We start from the raw sequence: 16,808 nt of genomic DNA, 5'->3' as shown, positions 1-16,808 counted from the left end.
CAATATGGGCACACGAGTGAGCTGAGGTGTAATAGTACCTGTTTACGCAGAACATGACAAGAGTTTCTTCTTATCTGCTCAAATTATAATTGGCCTCTACTTCTATTTTCTATTTTAAAACTTCTGATCAGTTCACTCACGGTGCAGTGGAAGCATCCCCCAAACAGGATGAGCTCGCATCTGTAACAGCAAGGACACCAAGGATGAGAATGTCCTGGGGAGAAGGGAGCCTTTTCACATCTTTACTCGTGCGGCCGTGGCTTGTTCACTGTCCAAGTCACTCTCCAGCCATGGTGGCCATGAAGGATGTGGCTGTCAGGCTGCTTCCACTAATATTCTTGTCTCCCCTTGCAGTGTGGCACTGTGGACCAGGGCCTGTACGTGAACCTCACAGAGAGGAACCTGCAGGACGCTCAGAAGTTCATCCTGATGCACACTCCTTTCACTCTCAATGCTAACCATGGCCTTTCAGCCTCAAGCTTTGGGCCTCGCTTTTATCAAGCAGCAGAACCCACAGTGCTTTCTTCTGCTTGTCATTTTCAGTACTTGTTTTTGGCGGGGGGAATCTTCATTCTCTTTTTGTGAAATATTAGTCCTAGTTTTAATTGATAAAAGAACGCCTCCTCTCTTAACCATTGCTCTTTAGCTGTTCATAAAATAAGTCTTTACTTGGCAAGACCAGTCCAATTTGGATAGTTTAAGACAGTGGACCACTTTGTTAGAGGATGTTGAGAGGTGAAATATGCTTGGTGATTTCTGGTTGTTTGGAAAACAGTGCTCATAGCAAACTATTCCCATATATGGTATATGAGAGCATCCAAAGAATATATTTTGGGGCATAAATAGCACGATATTTCGCAGCCATTGTAAGCAGCGGCTTCTCAAAATCTAAGCAACAACCAGTCCTCCTCAATTCCAAAGCAATTAGAGTGCACGAGGCACGCTCCATCTCGTGAGGTGCTCAGCAGCTCGGGGCCCCACCCGGCCTCCAGGCTGTGCCCAGCTCTGCCTCCGTGTGCCAGGTGGGGCAGCCGCCCTGCAGAATCTGTTCCTCCACACTCTTCTGTGTAATTGGCACTTTCCCCAAAACACCATTACGTTGTTGTGAGTAATACAACTCCCCTTGAGAGATCTTGTCAGTTTCTAATGATACATTCATCAGTAGCTATCTTTCACTCGTGGAGTCAGTAAGATTTATTTAGCTTTCACGGTGTGTTGAGTTCATTGGAAGCATTGGGCATGATGCTGGGCAGCCTGGTGCTGGCCTGCTCTCCTGTAGGTCACATTCTAAAGTGACAGAGCGGTGCTGAGCCATCCAGTGTAAAGTGCGTTGGCAGTAAAGCACTGGTGGTGAGCTGATGCAGGCGAGGCAGTGCCAGGGAGGCTGCTGGGCTCGGTCACTCGGGGCCTACCATGGCCAGGAAATCATCTTTGAGCTGAGCATGGCCGGCAGCAGAGGGGCCAGCCAGCCCTGCATGCCCGAGGGATGTGGCACAGGCTGTGAGTCTGGTGTCTGGGCAGCTGTGGACAGAGCTGCTGAGAGCCAAGTAAGATGAGGACCGATGTGATCGCTGGGTAGGCAGATGGAGGCCACAGCTGTGCCTTAGTCCTGCCTATGGGGGAGCAGGAGGAGGGGAGGAGCATGAGAGGGGTCCCACGCAACCTCAGCTGGAGCAGCTCTTTGCAGAGGAGCAAGGGTTGAGGAGCTGCCTGGAGGGTGCGGAGGTCAGTAAGGGATTTTGTTTGTTTTAGTTACCAATGCACTGTCTTCCTAACCAGGCTGCACTGTGTCGCTTTTTCTGTTGCTTTTACTCTTAATGCCTGAGGTGTGTTAGGTACTAAAAGGAATGAACTGGACCTTTGCTCTTGTAGGGTTTTGTGTTTTTTTATCATCAGTGTTCAGGTTAATGCCACACAGAATAGGATCATCTCCTTGGAAGGGGGAGCTGAAGTCCTCATCAGAGCCCCGGGTAGGGTGCTGAGGTGATGCACTGGCACTGCCCAGGCCCATGTGAGCGGCATGAGGCCCGGCCCCATCATCTGCCCTTTCCCCACCCGAGGGCACAGGTCAACAGTACTGGCTTCCCTCGTGCCCAGGATGACCCATGGTGACCTCTGAGGATTTCTAGTGACATTTTGCTGAGTTCCTCCCTCTCTACTCATTGCTGTAAATGAACACTACGGATCAGGGACTTAAACAAGGGAAGTTTAGTCCTCAGGGTCTGGTGGCTGGGGCCCAACAGGAAGGTGCCCTTCGGATACCCTTTCCGACTCGAAGGTGCTGCCCGCTTACACCCTCATGGGGTCATGGAGAGTCTTGGTCTTCATTCTCTTCATGTGACAGTTTCACCCTCATGACCCCAACACCTGCAAAAGGCACCACTTCCTAACGCCATTGCATTGGTGTCAGGGCTCCAATCAGTCAACTAGAGTGGGGTGGGAGAGGAACACAATTTAAAACACTCCCAGTGGTTAAATGCTTGAAGGTCTTTTTTAGAAACAGTATGTTTGAACAGAATCAAGTCAAAAAAGAGCAACTTCGATTAATTATAAATGAACTAGTAGACAATGTGTGTCGTGTCTTAGCTCAGCTTCTAGGAACTTACTTGGAGAAGTCTGCTCGGATGGTCTACTGATGGGGCTGTGCTCCCAGCCCTGCCCTCCCAACACACACAGCAGGCACATTTCGTTACTTCCTCACTTTGCACCCTTCAGTTCCTTTCACTGCCCTTCCCCTCATTGAGTTTCATGGACACTGCACTTTTTATACCCTGAAGGTTTGTTCCAATCCCCCTGTGTTCCAATCACCAAATCTGTGGTTGGTCCATTTTTCCTGAGAGCTTCGATGATTGCTAGTACTTTTATCAGCAAAATGTTTTTCATCAAGCTATGTACACGGGTTTTCAGTCACAGTGTGATCGTCATACCGTTGACAGACGACAGTATAATGTAAATGTGACTTACATGTACGGGGAAACCAGGGCATTAGTGTGAAATTTGCTTTATCACACAGATCTGGAGCCAAAGCCAGGCTGTCTCCACGATGGGACTTCTAGTGAGAGCGCGTAGCTGAGGACTCCGGTCCAAGGCTGCGGGTTCTAGTCTTCGTGATCCTGACTCCAGGTGTACAGGTCTGGTTGTGATCTTGATACACACTGTGTGTCACTTGCCAAAAGAATCCTACTGAGACTTACTTCATCTTCCTGCTAACCTAATAATTGGTTTTCATTTTAATCTACCTGTCCGAGTAGTGTATGTGCTTGACTTGAACTGCTGTGTACATTGAGATAAAATTATTTGAATCTGAGGCTGAGCTAATCAGCACAGAGGCCATAGATAAAACTCTTTTGCAGAAACTCTCTTGTTAAAGTCTGAGGGAGGAGGGGTTTGCAGTGGGTGAAAAGGTGCTACCAGCAGAAAAAAAAAAAAATGGAAAGGAGTCCTCTAGAAGGGCCTGCTCCAAATCATCAGCAGCTCCTCAAGCTCCAAAAGAGAGCTCTCCCAGAAGCTGCGTGCACACTTCTCTAGCTAGATGGACAATCTGAGCTTTAAAACCACAATAAATTACAGACTTCATGTTCTCACTATCTTGTGGATGTTTCCATTTAACCCTTACATCATTGCTTAATATGTTTGGAGGGAAATATCTTCTTTTCCAAATTTTGACTTGGACTAAAAGTTAGTTTTAATAGATATCATTTTGATGATCTGCACATTGTCGTTTCTTTTTAACATCCAGAGAACTGAAATGGAAAAGCAGAATATGAGAAAGAGTATCTAAAAAGGCAGGTCTTTGGGTAAACTAAAACCTGCAAAGTGTTGTATGATTTCAGACAAGGATGACAATTATTACAGATTTTGACATTCCAGATTCACAAAACTGATGTTTGTCTGTTCTCTTACTGGTGACTTACTGCACTTGGTTTACATCAAGGCAGAGCAAGGATTTCTCTCTCTGTGGATGTGGGAGCTGGCATTGAGCATGCACGCAGGAGTCCTCCAGGGGCAGTGTCCTTTGCTGTCCTCTTCCGGGACTGATAACCCACGCCCCTGAGAGAGCAAGGGTGGCTCGGATCACCAGTGACCAAGAAGCCCGAGTTCTTCCTGACTTACTCAGGGAACAGTTTGCTAACTCAGGGCTGGGAATCCGGGTGTGCGGATGAGCATACATCCTCCTACTTCTGTGTGGCTCGAGTGCGTGAAAACGGGGTAGCATCCACCATAGCCATCCATCGAAGGGGTTGGTTCATTTTATTGTCAGTGATATCTAAAGGTTAATGCGAGGGGAGCCCCGCTGTGGTCATTTCCTAGAGAAATAGAAAGAGTAGAATACTTCACAGAGGGAGCAGATGTGCTCTTGCCACGACATACTTTTTTTAAATCAAAAAGAGATTACACGTAAAATAAGTAACACAGCTGAAATGACAAAAGATGCAAGGTGAGATGAAAAGGAAGTTCACAGAGGTAAAAAGATGCATAGAAATCGAAACTCTTGTAGAGGTAATCATGAATCAGAAACGTCATGGGAACAGACGTTGTGCTAAAGGTTAGCAGAGTAAGTGTTTGTAATGGTCATAGTGACAAATGTAGCAATAAATAAAAGGATTCTAGATAGGAAGGCCCACAAAATTAAGGCGACGTCAGGACAGTTGGTATCTTTGAACCAGTGACCCTCTACCTGGGGAGATGGCAGATTACCCTACAGGCATATTTACAGAAAATCCCCTAGAAGTAAAGGAGGAATGCAGTCTACAGACTCAGTGCACACCGTGGTCCAGCAATATTAATTCATAATAAATGCACAGTAGTTGTAGCCAGGTAGATTGTTCAAATTCCAATGATAAAGAATTAGATGAACATTTGGGGGCAAATTCGTGGAAGTGGAAAAATCCAGTGGTCTTGGAATTCTCCTCAGTAGTAAAACATGGTCTACAGTGTCCTGAGGAACAGCAGACATGATTTAGAACGTTATACTCAGCCAACAATAAGCAAAACAAGAAAGAAGCCTCTAAAATAATGAAAATCTCAGGCCACATTATTACCATGCATCTTTTAGCAAGAATTAAATAAAGCTAATTAGTCGCTAAATTTAGCCTAACAGATTTGGATAAGAATCAAAAAAAGAAAAAAAAAAAAACCCCAGGGCAACACTCAGTACCAGCTTTCAAGTGCAACAATATATTGTAAAATGAGAGGAAAATGAAGCCTGACCGGGAGTTTTATTTGTGACTAAACTTTCTTTCAAGAATAAAGATAAACAGCAAATTTAGTGATACAGCACTGGTGATTCTTACTTTATAAACAGAAAGCCTTGAATCTTAGCAAGCAGAGGAAGAAAATCAGAACAAAACATCAGGAAGAAGGACGTCCCGGAAAGAGACAGGTGATGGCCTCAGAGTTGTTTAATACCTGGTTAGGAAGGATGAAGGTGCTGGTTAGGAGATGACACGGAGTAGGTGCTCAGCTATGATGAGCAGAGTGTGGACAGAAGCGTCCCTGAGAAGGGCTGCTCATGGCGCACTTCGTGGAGCCTCCTCAGTCCCTTAACTTCGCTCCATCCCAGGCCTCAGATGTCTGTCCTGCCTCAGCTGCCACCTGCACAGGATGATGATACACCTCCGTGCTGACTGGCTGGTGGCCAGGAGGCCCTGGCCCATCCTGCCAGGTCTGGGCTTGGCTGAGACATGCACTGCTGGGTGTGGGACCTGGAACTCAGAATTGCAGGGGCTGGGGAAAGAGCCCCCACCGGTACCTCCCAGTCCCCTCTTCCCACCAGTGCACTGTCCAAGGCAACAATCTGATCTGCATGTTCCTGAGCATATTAGATCCCTCCCTGTGGCAGGGCCTGGAGCAACAGCTCCAGGGTGACAAATCAAGGAGTGTGAATTCCCATCCCTGCCTGCTCTGCTTGCCTTTTCCCTCACTGACAGCCTGAGATTGCACCTCCAGCAGTGCGGCTCTTTCCACACTCTGTCTTCTCGGCCGGCAGCCTCGGGGTAGTGGCTGGAACTCACTCGGCCCTGCAGAGGGCCTGGCTGCACTCACAGAGACGCTAGGTAATACATGCCTCAGTCTCATGTCTGCAGGCCTGGATTTGGATCCTAGCGTCCTCCTTATCATCATCATCATCATTAAAATATTAAAAAAAAAAAAAAGGATCAAAGGAGCTGGGGATTTAGCTCAGTGGTTCTGCCACCTGCCTCACAAGCGCAAGGTCCAAAGTTCAGTCCGCAGTAAACCCCCCTCCCCAAAAGCGAGCAACATGAGATATTTCATCTTTTCAAAGATTACTGGCTGTAATTTCTGGAGAATGAATTCAGGTAATAGCAAGTACAGAAATAGAATAAAACATGGGGTATATTTTTTTTCTGTACTCTCACTTCTGTTTTGCTGCAGTATTAGCAGATTATGTAAAAATAAGTAGGCATCGTGGATATTTTTGTCCTGAACAGAATAATGAAGTCTGGCCTGTTGTCAGCGTTACTTCGGTCACAGTATCCGGGAGGCATGCCCTGGCCAGCGGGGTTAGCAGAGCAGCTGTGGTGCTGTGACCACAACACCCATTCTTAACTAAGACAATGCCATGCCCAAGAAGGTAAAAACTAGCACCGGGGGGAACACAGATTCATATTTTTCCCTGCTCTGCACAGTATCTGTAGTGTTACAGTTTCAAGGATGAAAGAACAATAGAAAACCATGTGAAGTCTTTGTGGGACAATAAGGAAGCACCCTGGAGGACTGCTCCACGTTAGATCCCTGGGGAGAAAGTGGCATCGGCAGCATGTTTTGGAGGCATTTATGGTGAAGGAATGGGTACGACCCAGAAAGACTCCTGAGACTTTTGATTTGGCCAATGGATCCTTACCCAAAAACCCTTTCCTAGAAGGGAGCAAGTGGAGTCTTTATGTCAAAGTCCTCCAGAGAAGATCAAGCCCCAGACAGAATGGAAAGACTCCGCCAAAGTCTAGAGGGAGAGGCGAGCCACGGAGCAAGCAGCGGCACTAAGCGTTAGGAGGAGAAAGTAAAGCAGGAAGAGAGACAAGGGAGGTGCAAGTTGCAGTATTTGGAAGGCATGCGTGGAAGAGGGAAACAGGTGCATTGCGTGTGGGACTTGAGATGAGCTGAGGGGCTGAGGAGGCGACAGAGGTCAGGACATGGAGGCCTGTGTGAAGAACCCCCTGCAGAGGTGCGCTCAGCAGCCAGGTAGGGACACAGAGCAGGTGGAGGCCGACAGAGCATGGAGAGGAGCACTGTCTCCAGAGGACGTCCTGGGGAAGCACAGCTGTGAGTGTTTCCTCTCTTCCTCCCAGCCCTGGCCTCTGCCTACTCTGTGTCACATCCTTCTCGGGACACTGCAGAAGAGCTTGTTGCTTTCAGTCCCATCCCTGGTCCTCTAGGATGCAGACTGAGAGCCTGGGCAGAGAAGTCAGGGCAAGCAGGGCTTGGCCCTGAGGCAGATTCCTTCCAGGGAAATTAGCACTGGAGTGTCCAGAGAGGGTGTGCAGGAGGGAAGAGGGATAGGTGCAGGGAGCTGCCGCCCGAGAAAAGCAGTGAGGTGAGTTTCCCCAGGAAATGACTTGGATCCATGGTGTCCACTGATTTTGCAGAGGTGAGAGATAAGACGTGAAATTATACTTTCATAGGGTGGCTGTGGAGACTGCTGACCTTGGTGTCTCAGTTGAGGTGAGAGCCTGTGCATCTGGCTTTCATAAAATGTAAAACCAAGTGAGAAGAAAATGAGGATCCAGGAGGGGAGTCCTCACACCCGGGTCTGAGGTGCAGGAGGGGCTGGGTCCTTGGAAGCTCAGGGAAGACAGAGGTAATGCCTCGGTGCAGTTGGGCCCAGAGTTTCCGTGAGTCTCCTACTTGGCTCTGCTGCGAGTACAGTGGAGGAAATATAAGCAGTGGCCTTGCCCATCCCTCCCTCTCTTTCTGTCCAAATATATTTTACATGCAATCCATGGCTTTTTTATTGTTACTTACACTAATCATTATTACTGCAAGGAAACAGTATGACTTCCAAAATGAACTTGCACATTAAAAACCAACAAGCAATGTTGTATAACAAGCAATGCTAGAAATCTCCACTGCAAGTGGTAATGCTTGCCTGTAAGCTCCACAGATGTGGAAACCTCTGTCCTGCCTTTAATGCTGTCCGTGGTTTCTTCTAGCTCCTGTCGTCAGGTCCTCTGGCTTCCTTTGTAAAGACAGCAGGTCTAGCTGCCCAGCAAAGACAGGGCCCAATCTCCCCTTTGACTGAGGAGCACAAGTCTTGAGAGACCCAGTGATGGAGATCACTCTGAGTACCAGAAATAAAGAAAGGTGTTTATCACTACTGCTGCTGCTCCTAAGAATTCTCTCTGTGAAGAAAAGCAATTTGCTGTACTCAAGGATCATGAATAACTATTAACACAGGAGAAATATAGAAAGATTTCTTACTATCACTCTAAACCCTGCTCTCCCTCCAAAATATTGTAACTTCATCCTAGTTCATGCTTCTTCTAGGTATGTTTATTTATGTAAGAGTTCCCATAGGTTGAGGAGGGGACTTTTAATGTGAGCCTTTATTTAATACGTTAATTAATTTTAGTTGATAGAGTAATTGTAACAATCATAGCAAAGAAGGAGAAATTCTGTTACATAATGTTACGAGTTAAACTGACCCCCAAAGCTGCAGCTCCTAATCCCAAGGCACCTGGACTTGTGGCCTTACCTGGAGATACGTGAAGACATGCTTGAGCCCAGAGGAGGTCACACTGCAGTGGAGTAGAGCGGCCCCTAATCCAGGACAGCAGCGCCCTTATGAGGAAGGGAGATGTACCCCGAAGAAGGCCAGGGGGTAGCGCAGACAGAGATGGGGCAGCAAGTGTGCAAGCCAAGGGACGGCAGCACGGGACAGCCAGGAGGAGACGAGGAAGGATGCTGTGCGGGCTTAGGGAACACAGATCTGGGCACACATTCATTTCATCCTTGCAGCTCTGAAACTGAAAAAAAATGAATCTCCACCACTTTAACCCCACCAAACTGTAAAAAGTAGCCTGTTATAATTTGGGTCTAGGTGTCCCGCCAGAGCCTCATGCCGTCATGTTTGGGTGAACCTGGCTTGGGTAATGTTGGGATTAAGGTGCGTGATTACTAAATCACTACACGTCGATAATTGGTTTGGCACCACCCTAATTCCTGTGATCCAAATAAGATAAAAGGAGCAGAAAGACACTCTCCAACTCCCTTGATTCTTTTGCTGTTTCTGCCTCCTGCTGACATGAACTGTGGGCTCCTGTTGCTCTTGCTGCCTTGTGCACGCCGTGGTGTTCCTCCGGCCCCTTTGCCATCCCTGCCTCGGAGCCAGCCGATCATAGTGCAAGGACACTAAAGCACATGTGCTAACGATCCTGCTTTGTGTCTGGTCGTACAGCCACAGTGAAAGTGCCCTCCGACCTTCCGTCCCCAGCACTGCTCAGTGCCCTGAACTCAATGAACAGAATTATTTTTTTCGTCTTAGTCCATGTCAGGCCCCATGGATGTGAAAAGGCTGCTGTTGAAAGCAGTGCATATATGCCAGACCTCTTAAAGTGTTACACAAACAGCTCATTGTTTTGCTTCATTAAATGTAGCAACTTTAAATGTAGTTCCTGTATATTAATGTATTTTGTTTTAAAACTGGTTTTCTGAATAACTTTAGGAGCTTAAGCCTTGTTTCATAACCATAAAATAATGTGAAGTTCTGTACTCTTAAGTGGTGATTATCTAAATAGGATGTGGATGCCGTCATCTGCTGTCCCTCTTGCAGTTGTGACTTTACTGACTTCTTCCCCATTCATTCTCATTCTCTCCCTCTGTTTCTCTCTTTGTTTTAGACCCACCCAAAGTAGACTGTCTTCCTCTTTCCTGTTTCACATGATCAGTATTGGTTGAAGTGGCCCCAGGTAGTAAATATTGCAATCTTTGAACAATAGCAACAACAAAATAGAATCGTTTCTCCTTACCTCCTTTCATGAAGATTCTGTTGGATAATGATTTGTTATATCACTCCTTTAGGCTTAGTGGCTGTTGATGGAATTACGCACAATAGATTCTTGTTCCCAGATGTGCTTTCCTCTAACTAACACGGAAGTCTGGTTGGCGGTGTTATTATCTCTGTGCAAGATGATGACATCATAGATCCAAGGAGGTTTTAACAAATATTCATCCTGTGCCCCAGGTTTTCTTGTTTGGATAAGCGCAAATCTCTGCTTCTACAGAGGATCACTGAAATTCTTTCTAGATGAAAATTTCTAAGTCAGGTCAAAGATAGATCACCAGTGACTGAAGTCTATAACTTAGTCACATGCTTAAGAAATTTGAGCAGGTGTTTTTATTTTGGATAATTCAGGAATGGAAAGACCCAAATGACTGTTAATTTGGTGAGGAATTTGCAAGTGAATATGAAAACACTCTTCTGGCTGATCTTGAGGTGACAAGTCTTAATAGGTAATGAAGACCTCCCATTAAAGCCTTTCCATTTTCATCTGGACCATATGTCCTGTGGAAGAAAATCCTAAAATTATTCCCAGCACCTTTTAGCTATTCCTTTCCCTGCAAAATGTTGGCATATCTTGAGGGAATTTTATCCATATTTGTTTCCACTTTGGGGGGTCACTCTAGTCCAATATGATTGTGAAAACAATGTAACTGAAAGAATTTCCTGTGATTAGAGAGTATGGTAAGAAATTTTTTAAAACCAAGATTCAACACAGGAGATTGTCCCAGTGTTTACGCTTGAATAGTAAGTTTCCAAGTGCTTTGTTTTCTTTTCCTTTCTTCTCCATAATGAGTATTTATCAACTAAAATGTTAGAAGAAATTTATTTAGTACAATAAATGTGTCACTGTGAGACGATTTGTCCTTTTGGATGAAGTCACCTTCAAATTTCAATTTGCCTGATTTACTGTCATGTAGATTGAAATTTCATATATGTTCTCCTGAAATATTTGTGGATGCCAGATGTGGAACTAAAGTTATACTGATTATTGTTTAACAATTGAGTGCTCAGAAACTGAACACAGCCCATTTACTGGCTGTTTAAATTTGACTTGTGGTCCACTGTGGACTTACCCATTGTTCTTGTGCTCAGTAATTCTAACAGCATAGTTCAGCTGGATCTCAAAATAATCCTTTGTGGCCTGTGAGGCAGAGGAAGACTCCATGTGGCCACCTACTGGAAGGCTCAGGCCTAAAACCCAAAGAGAGCCCAGTGCCCAAAGATGCTCAGGGGCAACAAATTGAAGTTGAATCTTAGCAGATCTTAGGGCCCCTTTTGCATAGAGATTCTGTTGGAACTCACCATGAGGCTTATATCTAGGCATCCCCCCAAAGCCTCATGTGCTCTTAGGTAGGGTGTTTTGGAGCTGGCCAGATCTAGGGTGTGTGACACTGGGATTAAGGGCATGCTACTAAATTCGTCCAGTGATTGGAATTAGCATATTCTGGGTGTGGCTGAATGGTTTTTCTGAAGACAGAAGCCCCATCATGAGTGTGGGTGGCACCCCCCAAAGGATTTGTAGCCTGGATGGAATAAAAGGGAAAGGCAGGCTCACCGGTGTGGCTTGCCACTGCCTGCCTGCTCTGACAGGGACTGTTTCTCCTCTGTCATGCCCTTCTGCTGTGCCACCCTTGGAGCCAGCTGAACTGAAACTTGTACAAACTGTAAGTTGAAATAAATCTTCCCTTCTTTAACTTTGGGTGTTGGGTATTTTGTCTCAGCAACAAGAAAAGTAAGTAAGACAGTGACTTTAGAGCGAAGATGAGTGTGTCAGTTGTCAGTAAAGGGACAGGCAAGGAACCAATATCAGGAAATACATAATACAAGCACCGTTCCCCCTGAATGAGGCCCTCCACATGCTCAGGTGAGGCATTTCAGGGACACAGCTCACCCCTGAAAAAACCTCAGTAGGCGGGGACAGTCAGTTTCCACTGTTTCCCACAGTTTCATCTACGAGCTGTGATTAGAGGAGCTCTGCAAATGAGTCCCCTTGATTTTATTTTTTTAGTTCTGGGCCTTCTTTGTACACTGCACCACGAACTCACTTCTGTAGGGGGTAATGAGGTTTCAAAGTGATGTTAACAGACTATAACTGCCTGGAACTTCCAGATTTCACAAGGCTGTGTGCTTGCCTGAATAGGGAGGGATTAAATCCAGCTACTGGAGTGGATCATTTCCAATCTCTGCTGCTCTGGCTACTCCAAGTTGATGTATGTGATTGTTGCTGCTGGATCCTTCGATTGCTGTGGGACACAAGATCATTACCATAATCCCTGTGTCCCCTTTCTGTTCAATTTGAAATGGGTTCTTTGGGGTGGTGAGAAGATCTTTGGGTACTCCAAGTAATGAGGTGTATTTCAGTAGTTTATGTTTCTGCCAAGCCATCACTGAGTATCCGTCTCTGCATTTTTGTTTTTCTGAAGGACAGTCTGACTCTCTGCTGGACTACTGGTCTCTTGGATGCCTCCAGCCCTATAGACAACACCTTCCAAAATCTTTAGAGTGTACACTTCAACCTTAACTGCCCCCCCCACCAGAGATCAAACTCGAGACCTTGTGCTTTTGAGGCAGGCAGTGGAACCACTGAGCTAAATCCCATGCCCCAAGTACATTTCAGTTTTGAAAGCTTGAGATCAACTGTAAAATGCTTCCCTGGGGGGAGACAGCTACTACTGCAGTCATTAGGGCTCCTCATATTGAAAAAAGCCAACATTCCTCCAGACTGAGCTGCATATCTAATTGTGTTGTTTGGTAAAGAGCTTGTGGCAAGTGAAGTTGTTGTCTACTCTTCCCAGAGCTCCATGAACAAATGTCTGCAATGAAAAAATAAATAAATAAACAAACAAACAAATAATTAAATAAATAAAAGCTCTAGACAGTAGAAGAGGACAAAAGAAAAATGCCATTTATTTTACAGTATTTAATGTGTGACTCCACCAGTAAGTAAAACCAAGTGAACCAACAGAATCCCTACATATCAGCATTAAATTTAACAACTGTTGCTGCCTCTGCCGTTCCACCTGCCTCCGTCTCTCTCGTCCTCACCTTTCTATGTCCTGTGGCTGTTTCCTTAGTGGAAGGACAAGCGCATGCTGTTGGGCGAATCCTTCAAATAAACAGGTGGTGGGCTGTGTCCTCCCTCCAGAGAGTGCTGCCTCCCCTACACCCATTTATCCCAGGAGCACGGAGGGCAATTAAGGGTTCCTCCAGGAAGATGATCCACTTCTTAGGTTTAAAGTGAACCTCTCTGAACACACAGGGCCCAGGTGAGGTCTGTTCATTCCTTTGAGAGTGGGAAGGGACAGTAGGTTAGAACTCCACCACACCTTCACTTGCTGGTGGACGTTAAAATAACTCGTGAAATTGCTATCAGCTGACTTGCCACAGTTTCTAAGCTGTTAAATCAGAAGACAAAATTCTTCAGTACACCATAAAATCTGGAATAATTTGATTCTGTTATGATGTGTTAGCAAATTGAATACACACACCCACACACCAGAGAGAGAACTCCGCTCTGATTCTCCTCTCAGATCACAGCAGAGCTTTCACCCCTTGCAGTCCAGCAGTCTCCAGAGGAGCTGAGTTTCCTGGACTCTCTTCCTTGGTGCACAGTGGAACCCTGTCTAATCATAGCAGCCACACTCTCTGCAGGATGTTGCATGCCCTTGTGTGGAATGTCTGCTGTTTCAGTTTTGAGCAGGTCCTGCCAACCTTGCTCACTTGTGTATGTGGCCCCTGTGGGCAGTGATGCCAACTACTCCTCAGCATGCCTAGACCTTGGCCTTCATGTAGTTAAATTCTGAAGCACACAGTGGTACCCTTGGGAAGAGTAGACCGAGGCAGTGCGGAGGGAGGTGTCCCTGACCAGGGTGGTCTGTTTCCTCCAGAAGCTCTTAACGCAGCGCAGTGATGGAGAAAAAAACACCCCATCACTTATTTTCAAGTAACTCTTAGCTGAGGAGGTGAGGGGTGAGGGACCCCTTGAAAACTAACAGGAAGAGATGTGGCAGGGCCAGGAAAAAGAGGAGATGGAGTTGTGAGTGTCGGGAGCCCATCAGTGGGCACAGGCGCTCCCCAGCGTTCGCTGGCACAGGCACTGAGGTGTCTGCCAAGAGCTGATTTGGGAGAGCAATTCAACAGCAAGTGCAGGTACTGATGGTGCCCAGCTCAGGACAAACCTGGGCTGGATGAGTCAAGAGAGGACCGGTCATTCACAGAGGCGTCCGCATCAGAATTGCAACCTCCTTGTTCCAAAAAGCAGGATAAACCCAGAGTGAGGTAGAAAGCTGTCCAATTGTTTATTGTTTTATGATATTTTTATCCTTCTGTCCTTTTTGAAACATCCAGATGGCCAAAATTATGTTTCTCACATGCATTATTTTATGGTTTTTAAACAGAATTGTATTTTCTAAAAGGCACTGTGGAGGCTCCTATTAAAAAGGCACAGGAGTCTCCTGTTAAGCAGGGAATATTTCCAGCCCTGTCGCTAGAGGCAAATGCTGTCCCTACAGGATCCTGTCTGACTTATCCATCAGATAAATGAGCATTTCCTTGGAGCAGCTGAGGACGTGACATTTATCAGAGAGGCCTTCTGAAGACTAAGCCAGGCCGCCGCCGCCCAACCTCCTCCCTATGGCGGCCTGCGTGTTTGTGTGCACTCCGCACCTGTACCGGGAAATCCAGTCCCCATTTGGAAGGGCCTTCGGGGCGGGGCTCTTGGGAAGGGACTGGGGACATGGGCAGACCCTCCCGAAAGGAATCAGTGTCCTCGCCAAAGAAACCACAGAGAGATCCTCCTCTCCTCCATCATGGGTGGACCCAAAAAAGGTGCCGCCTATGCGAGCACCATGATTGCCTGCACCTTGGTCTTGGACTTCCCGGTCTACAGGCCATGAGAAAGAAATGTTACACACCAGCCAGGGCCGTTTTGTTATAACAGCTTTAATGGGCAAAAGACACCCCCCGAATCGTCATTGCAGAATCAGCGATTCTTATAGACCAAAGAAAAATATTTAAAGAACAAAACTTTTCTTTCCCTGTTCTGCATGTTGTGCCCTGTGCTAAATACGTTCCGAGTGGGTGGACTGATGGGAAGCAGTGAGTCACCTGTCCCTGTGTCCATCCATCCCCCTCCCAAGCTTTACCAGTGCCACAATCATTATATTAACTAAACCCGACTAGAAAGTCAGAAACAGGAATTGTTGGATTTTGTTTTGCCATTTAAGAGAGTGTATTGCAAATTAATTAACTTTCTGAGCAAGCAGGTGATTAGCACTCCCTTTTTCCCTTTCAGGAGACTGCAAAACCTTAACTGTGCTTGAAATTCTCAAAGCAGCTTAATATTAAAATAATGTTCAGAAGAGAGTTCTTGTTGCCTCTTTTTATGCTAACTCCTGCACTTCAGCTGAGTGAAATCATGAAACTGGTCAGATACATAACAGTTTCATTTGGAGAGTTAAAATTGAGTTAAGAGAAGGGAAAAGGAAACTTCTTCAAGAAAAATTTCTTCTGTTAACCGGCAAATATGTATCAAGCACTGTGAGCATGAGAGGCTACAATTTTGAGAATTGATTGTGGATAAAGTCCCTTGAAGTGGTGTTTATTTAAGCTCAATAGAACCTGGTTTTAAGCAGCAAAACCATTATAGGTTTCTGTTAACCTTGATTTTCATATATCTGTGACAGTGATTAAAAAGCCAGTAATTATCTGAATACCGAATATATCTATGGGGTTTTGGAAAGGAAATTATTGCATTTAGTATTGAAAGTGATCTTCATTGTTAGTATATGGGCTTAGTTTAGGTTTTCAGTAATAAGAACATTCAGTTGATTTTAAAAACCGGACCTTGCCCTTAGGAACAGAAGACTAACTTGATGTGAAAAAGTAGTTCCAATGACAGATGCCTCAGTTGGTCCTTGGTGAATTAGATCGCTAAAAAAAAAGAATTCCTGATGAGTTGCTGCTCTTTGAGTTGAACTGTAAATATTTTGTTCATTTGAAATCACCTTGGATACACACCGTTGGCATTTTACTGTCCTCGGCAGCATGGATTTGTGTCTGCAGAGTTTGGGTAAAAGCTGGCTGTGTTTCATGGAACTGCTGAGTGCCAATGCCTGTGGCCTCCGTTTTCAGGACCTTGACTTTCCCTGCTGGAGTCCCTCGGATGCCTGTCTGCGGTGCCCAGGGTCCTTCCTGGCCTGGAGCACAAAGCCTGAGAGGTTCATGGGCCCAGGCTCAGGGCTGGCTGCCTTTGTCCTGTGTGGGTTCTGGTTTTTTCCTGCTCTTTGACAGCTTCTCCTGTGAGCAGTGGTCAGTCCTTTGCTCTAGCATCTGTGCCTTGTCCTATGTCCTAAGACAACTGCCCTCCTTATCTCCTCCATCCTTGGCAGGTGCTTTCTCCTCTGGTTTCCTGTCTATATGCACCAACCCCTCACCCCGTGCTCCTTTGTTTCCTACTGTCTAACTGGACCCCTAGCCATGGCCGTCAAGGTAGGAGAATGTAAACTTGTGTTAGAACCAGGCTGCTTCCCAAATCCCTGTTAAGGAGAGCATCGACCATGGCTGTCCACAACTGTAACATAATGGTGAATATTTGTGCGTACAAACATAGCAAAGGTACAGGAAAAATACCAAGCAAGAGGCCTTTTTCAGCCCCATTATAATCATGGAGACCACAGTTGTATACACAGTCTGATATTCGCCAGAACATTGTTGTGTGGCATAGGTCTGTGTTTGTTATAGGTTCATATCAGGAGGCCATGGAGCTGATGAATTTGAATTGCCAATG

The 16,808-nt window shown here is 46.0% G+C and overlaps 1 protein-coding gene across 1 annotated transcript in view; it reads left to right on the top strand.

The window, feature by feature from the left end:
• The window catches only part of Sema5a (semaphorin 5A), a 357,050-nt gene that overhangs the window by 239,521 nt on the left and 100,721 nt on the right, over nucleotides 1-16,808 (top strand). Inside the window, exon 11 of the mRNA XM_033758913.1 lies at nucleotides 355-516. Within this exon, the coding sequence (XP_033614804.1) occupies nucleotides 355-516 (162 nt within the window). The remainder of the gene's footprint in view (nucleotides 1-354; nucleotides 517-16,808) is intronic.

This window comes from Fukomys damarensis, unplaced genomic scaffold, assembly GCF_012274545.1.
Source record: "Fukomys damarensis isolate Sample0158 unplaced genomic scaffold, DMR_v1.0_HiC HiC_scaffold_1, whole genome shotgun sequence".
Taxonomy (NCBI): domain Eukaryota; kingdom Metazoa; phylum Chordata; class Mammalia; order Rodentia; family Bathyergidae; genus Fukomys; species Fukomys damarensis.
The sequence above is the reverse complement of the archived record's forward strand: the minus strand, read 5'-3'. Positions and strand labels throughout refer to the sequence as shown.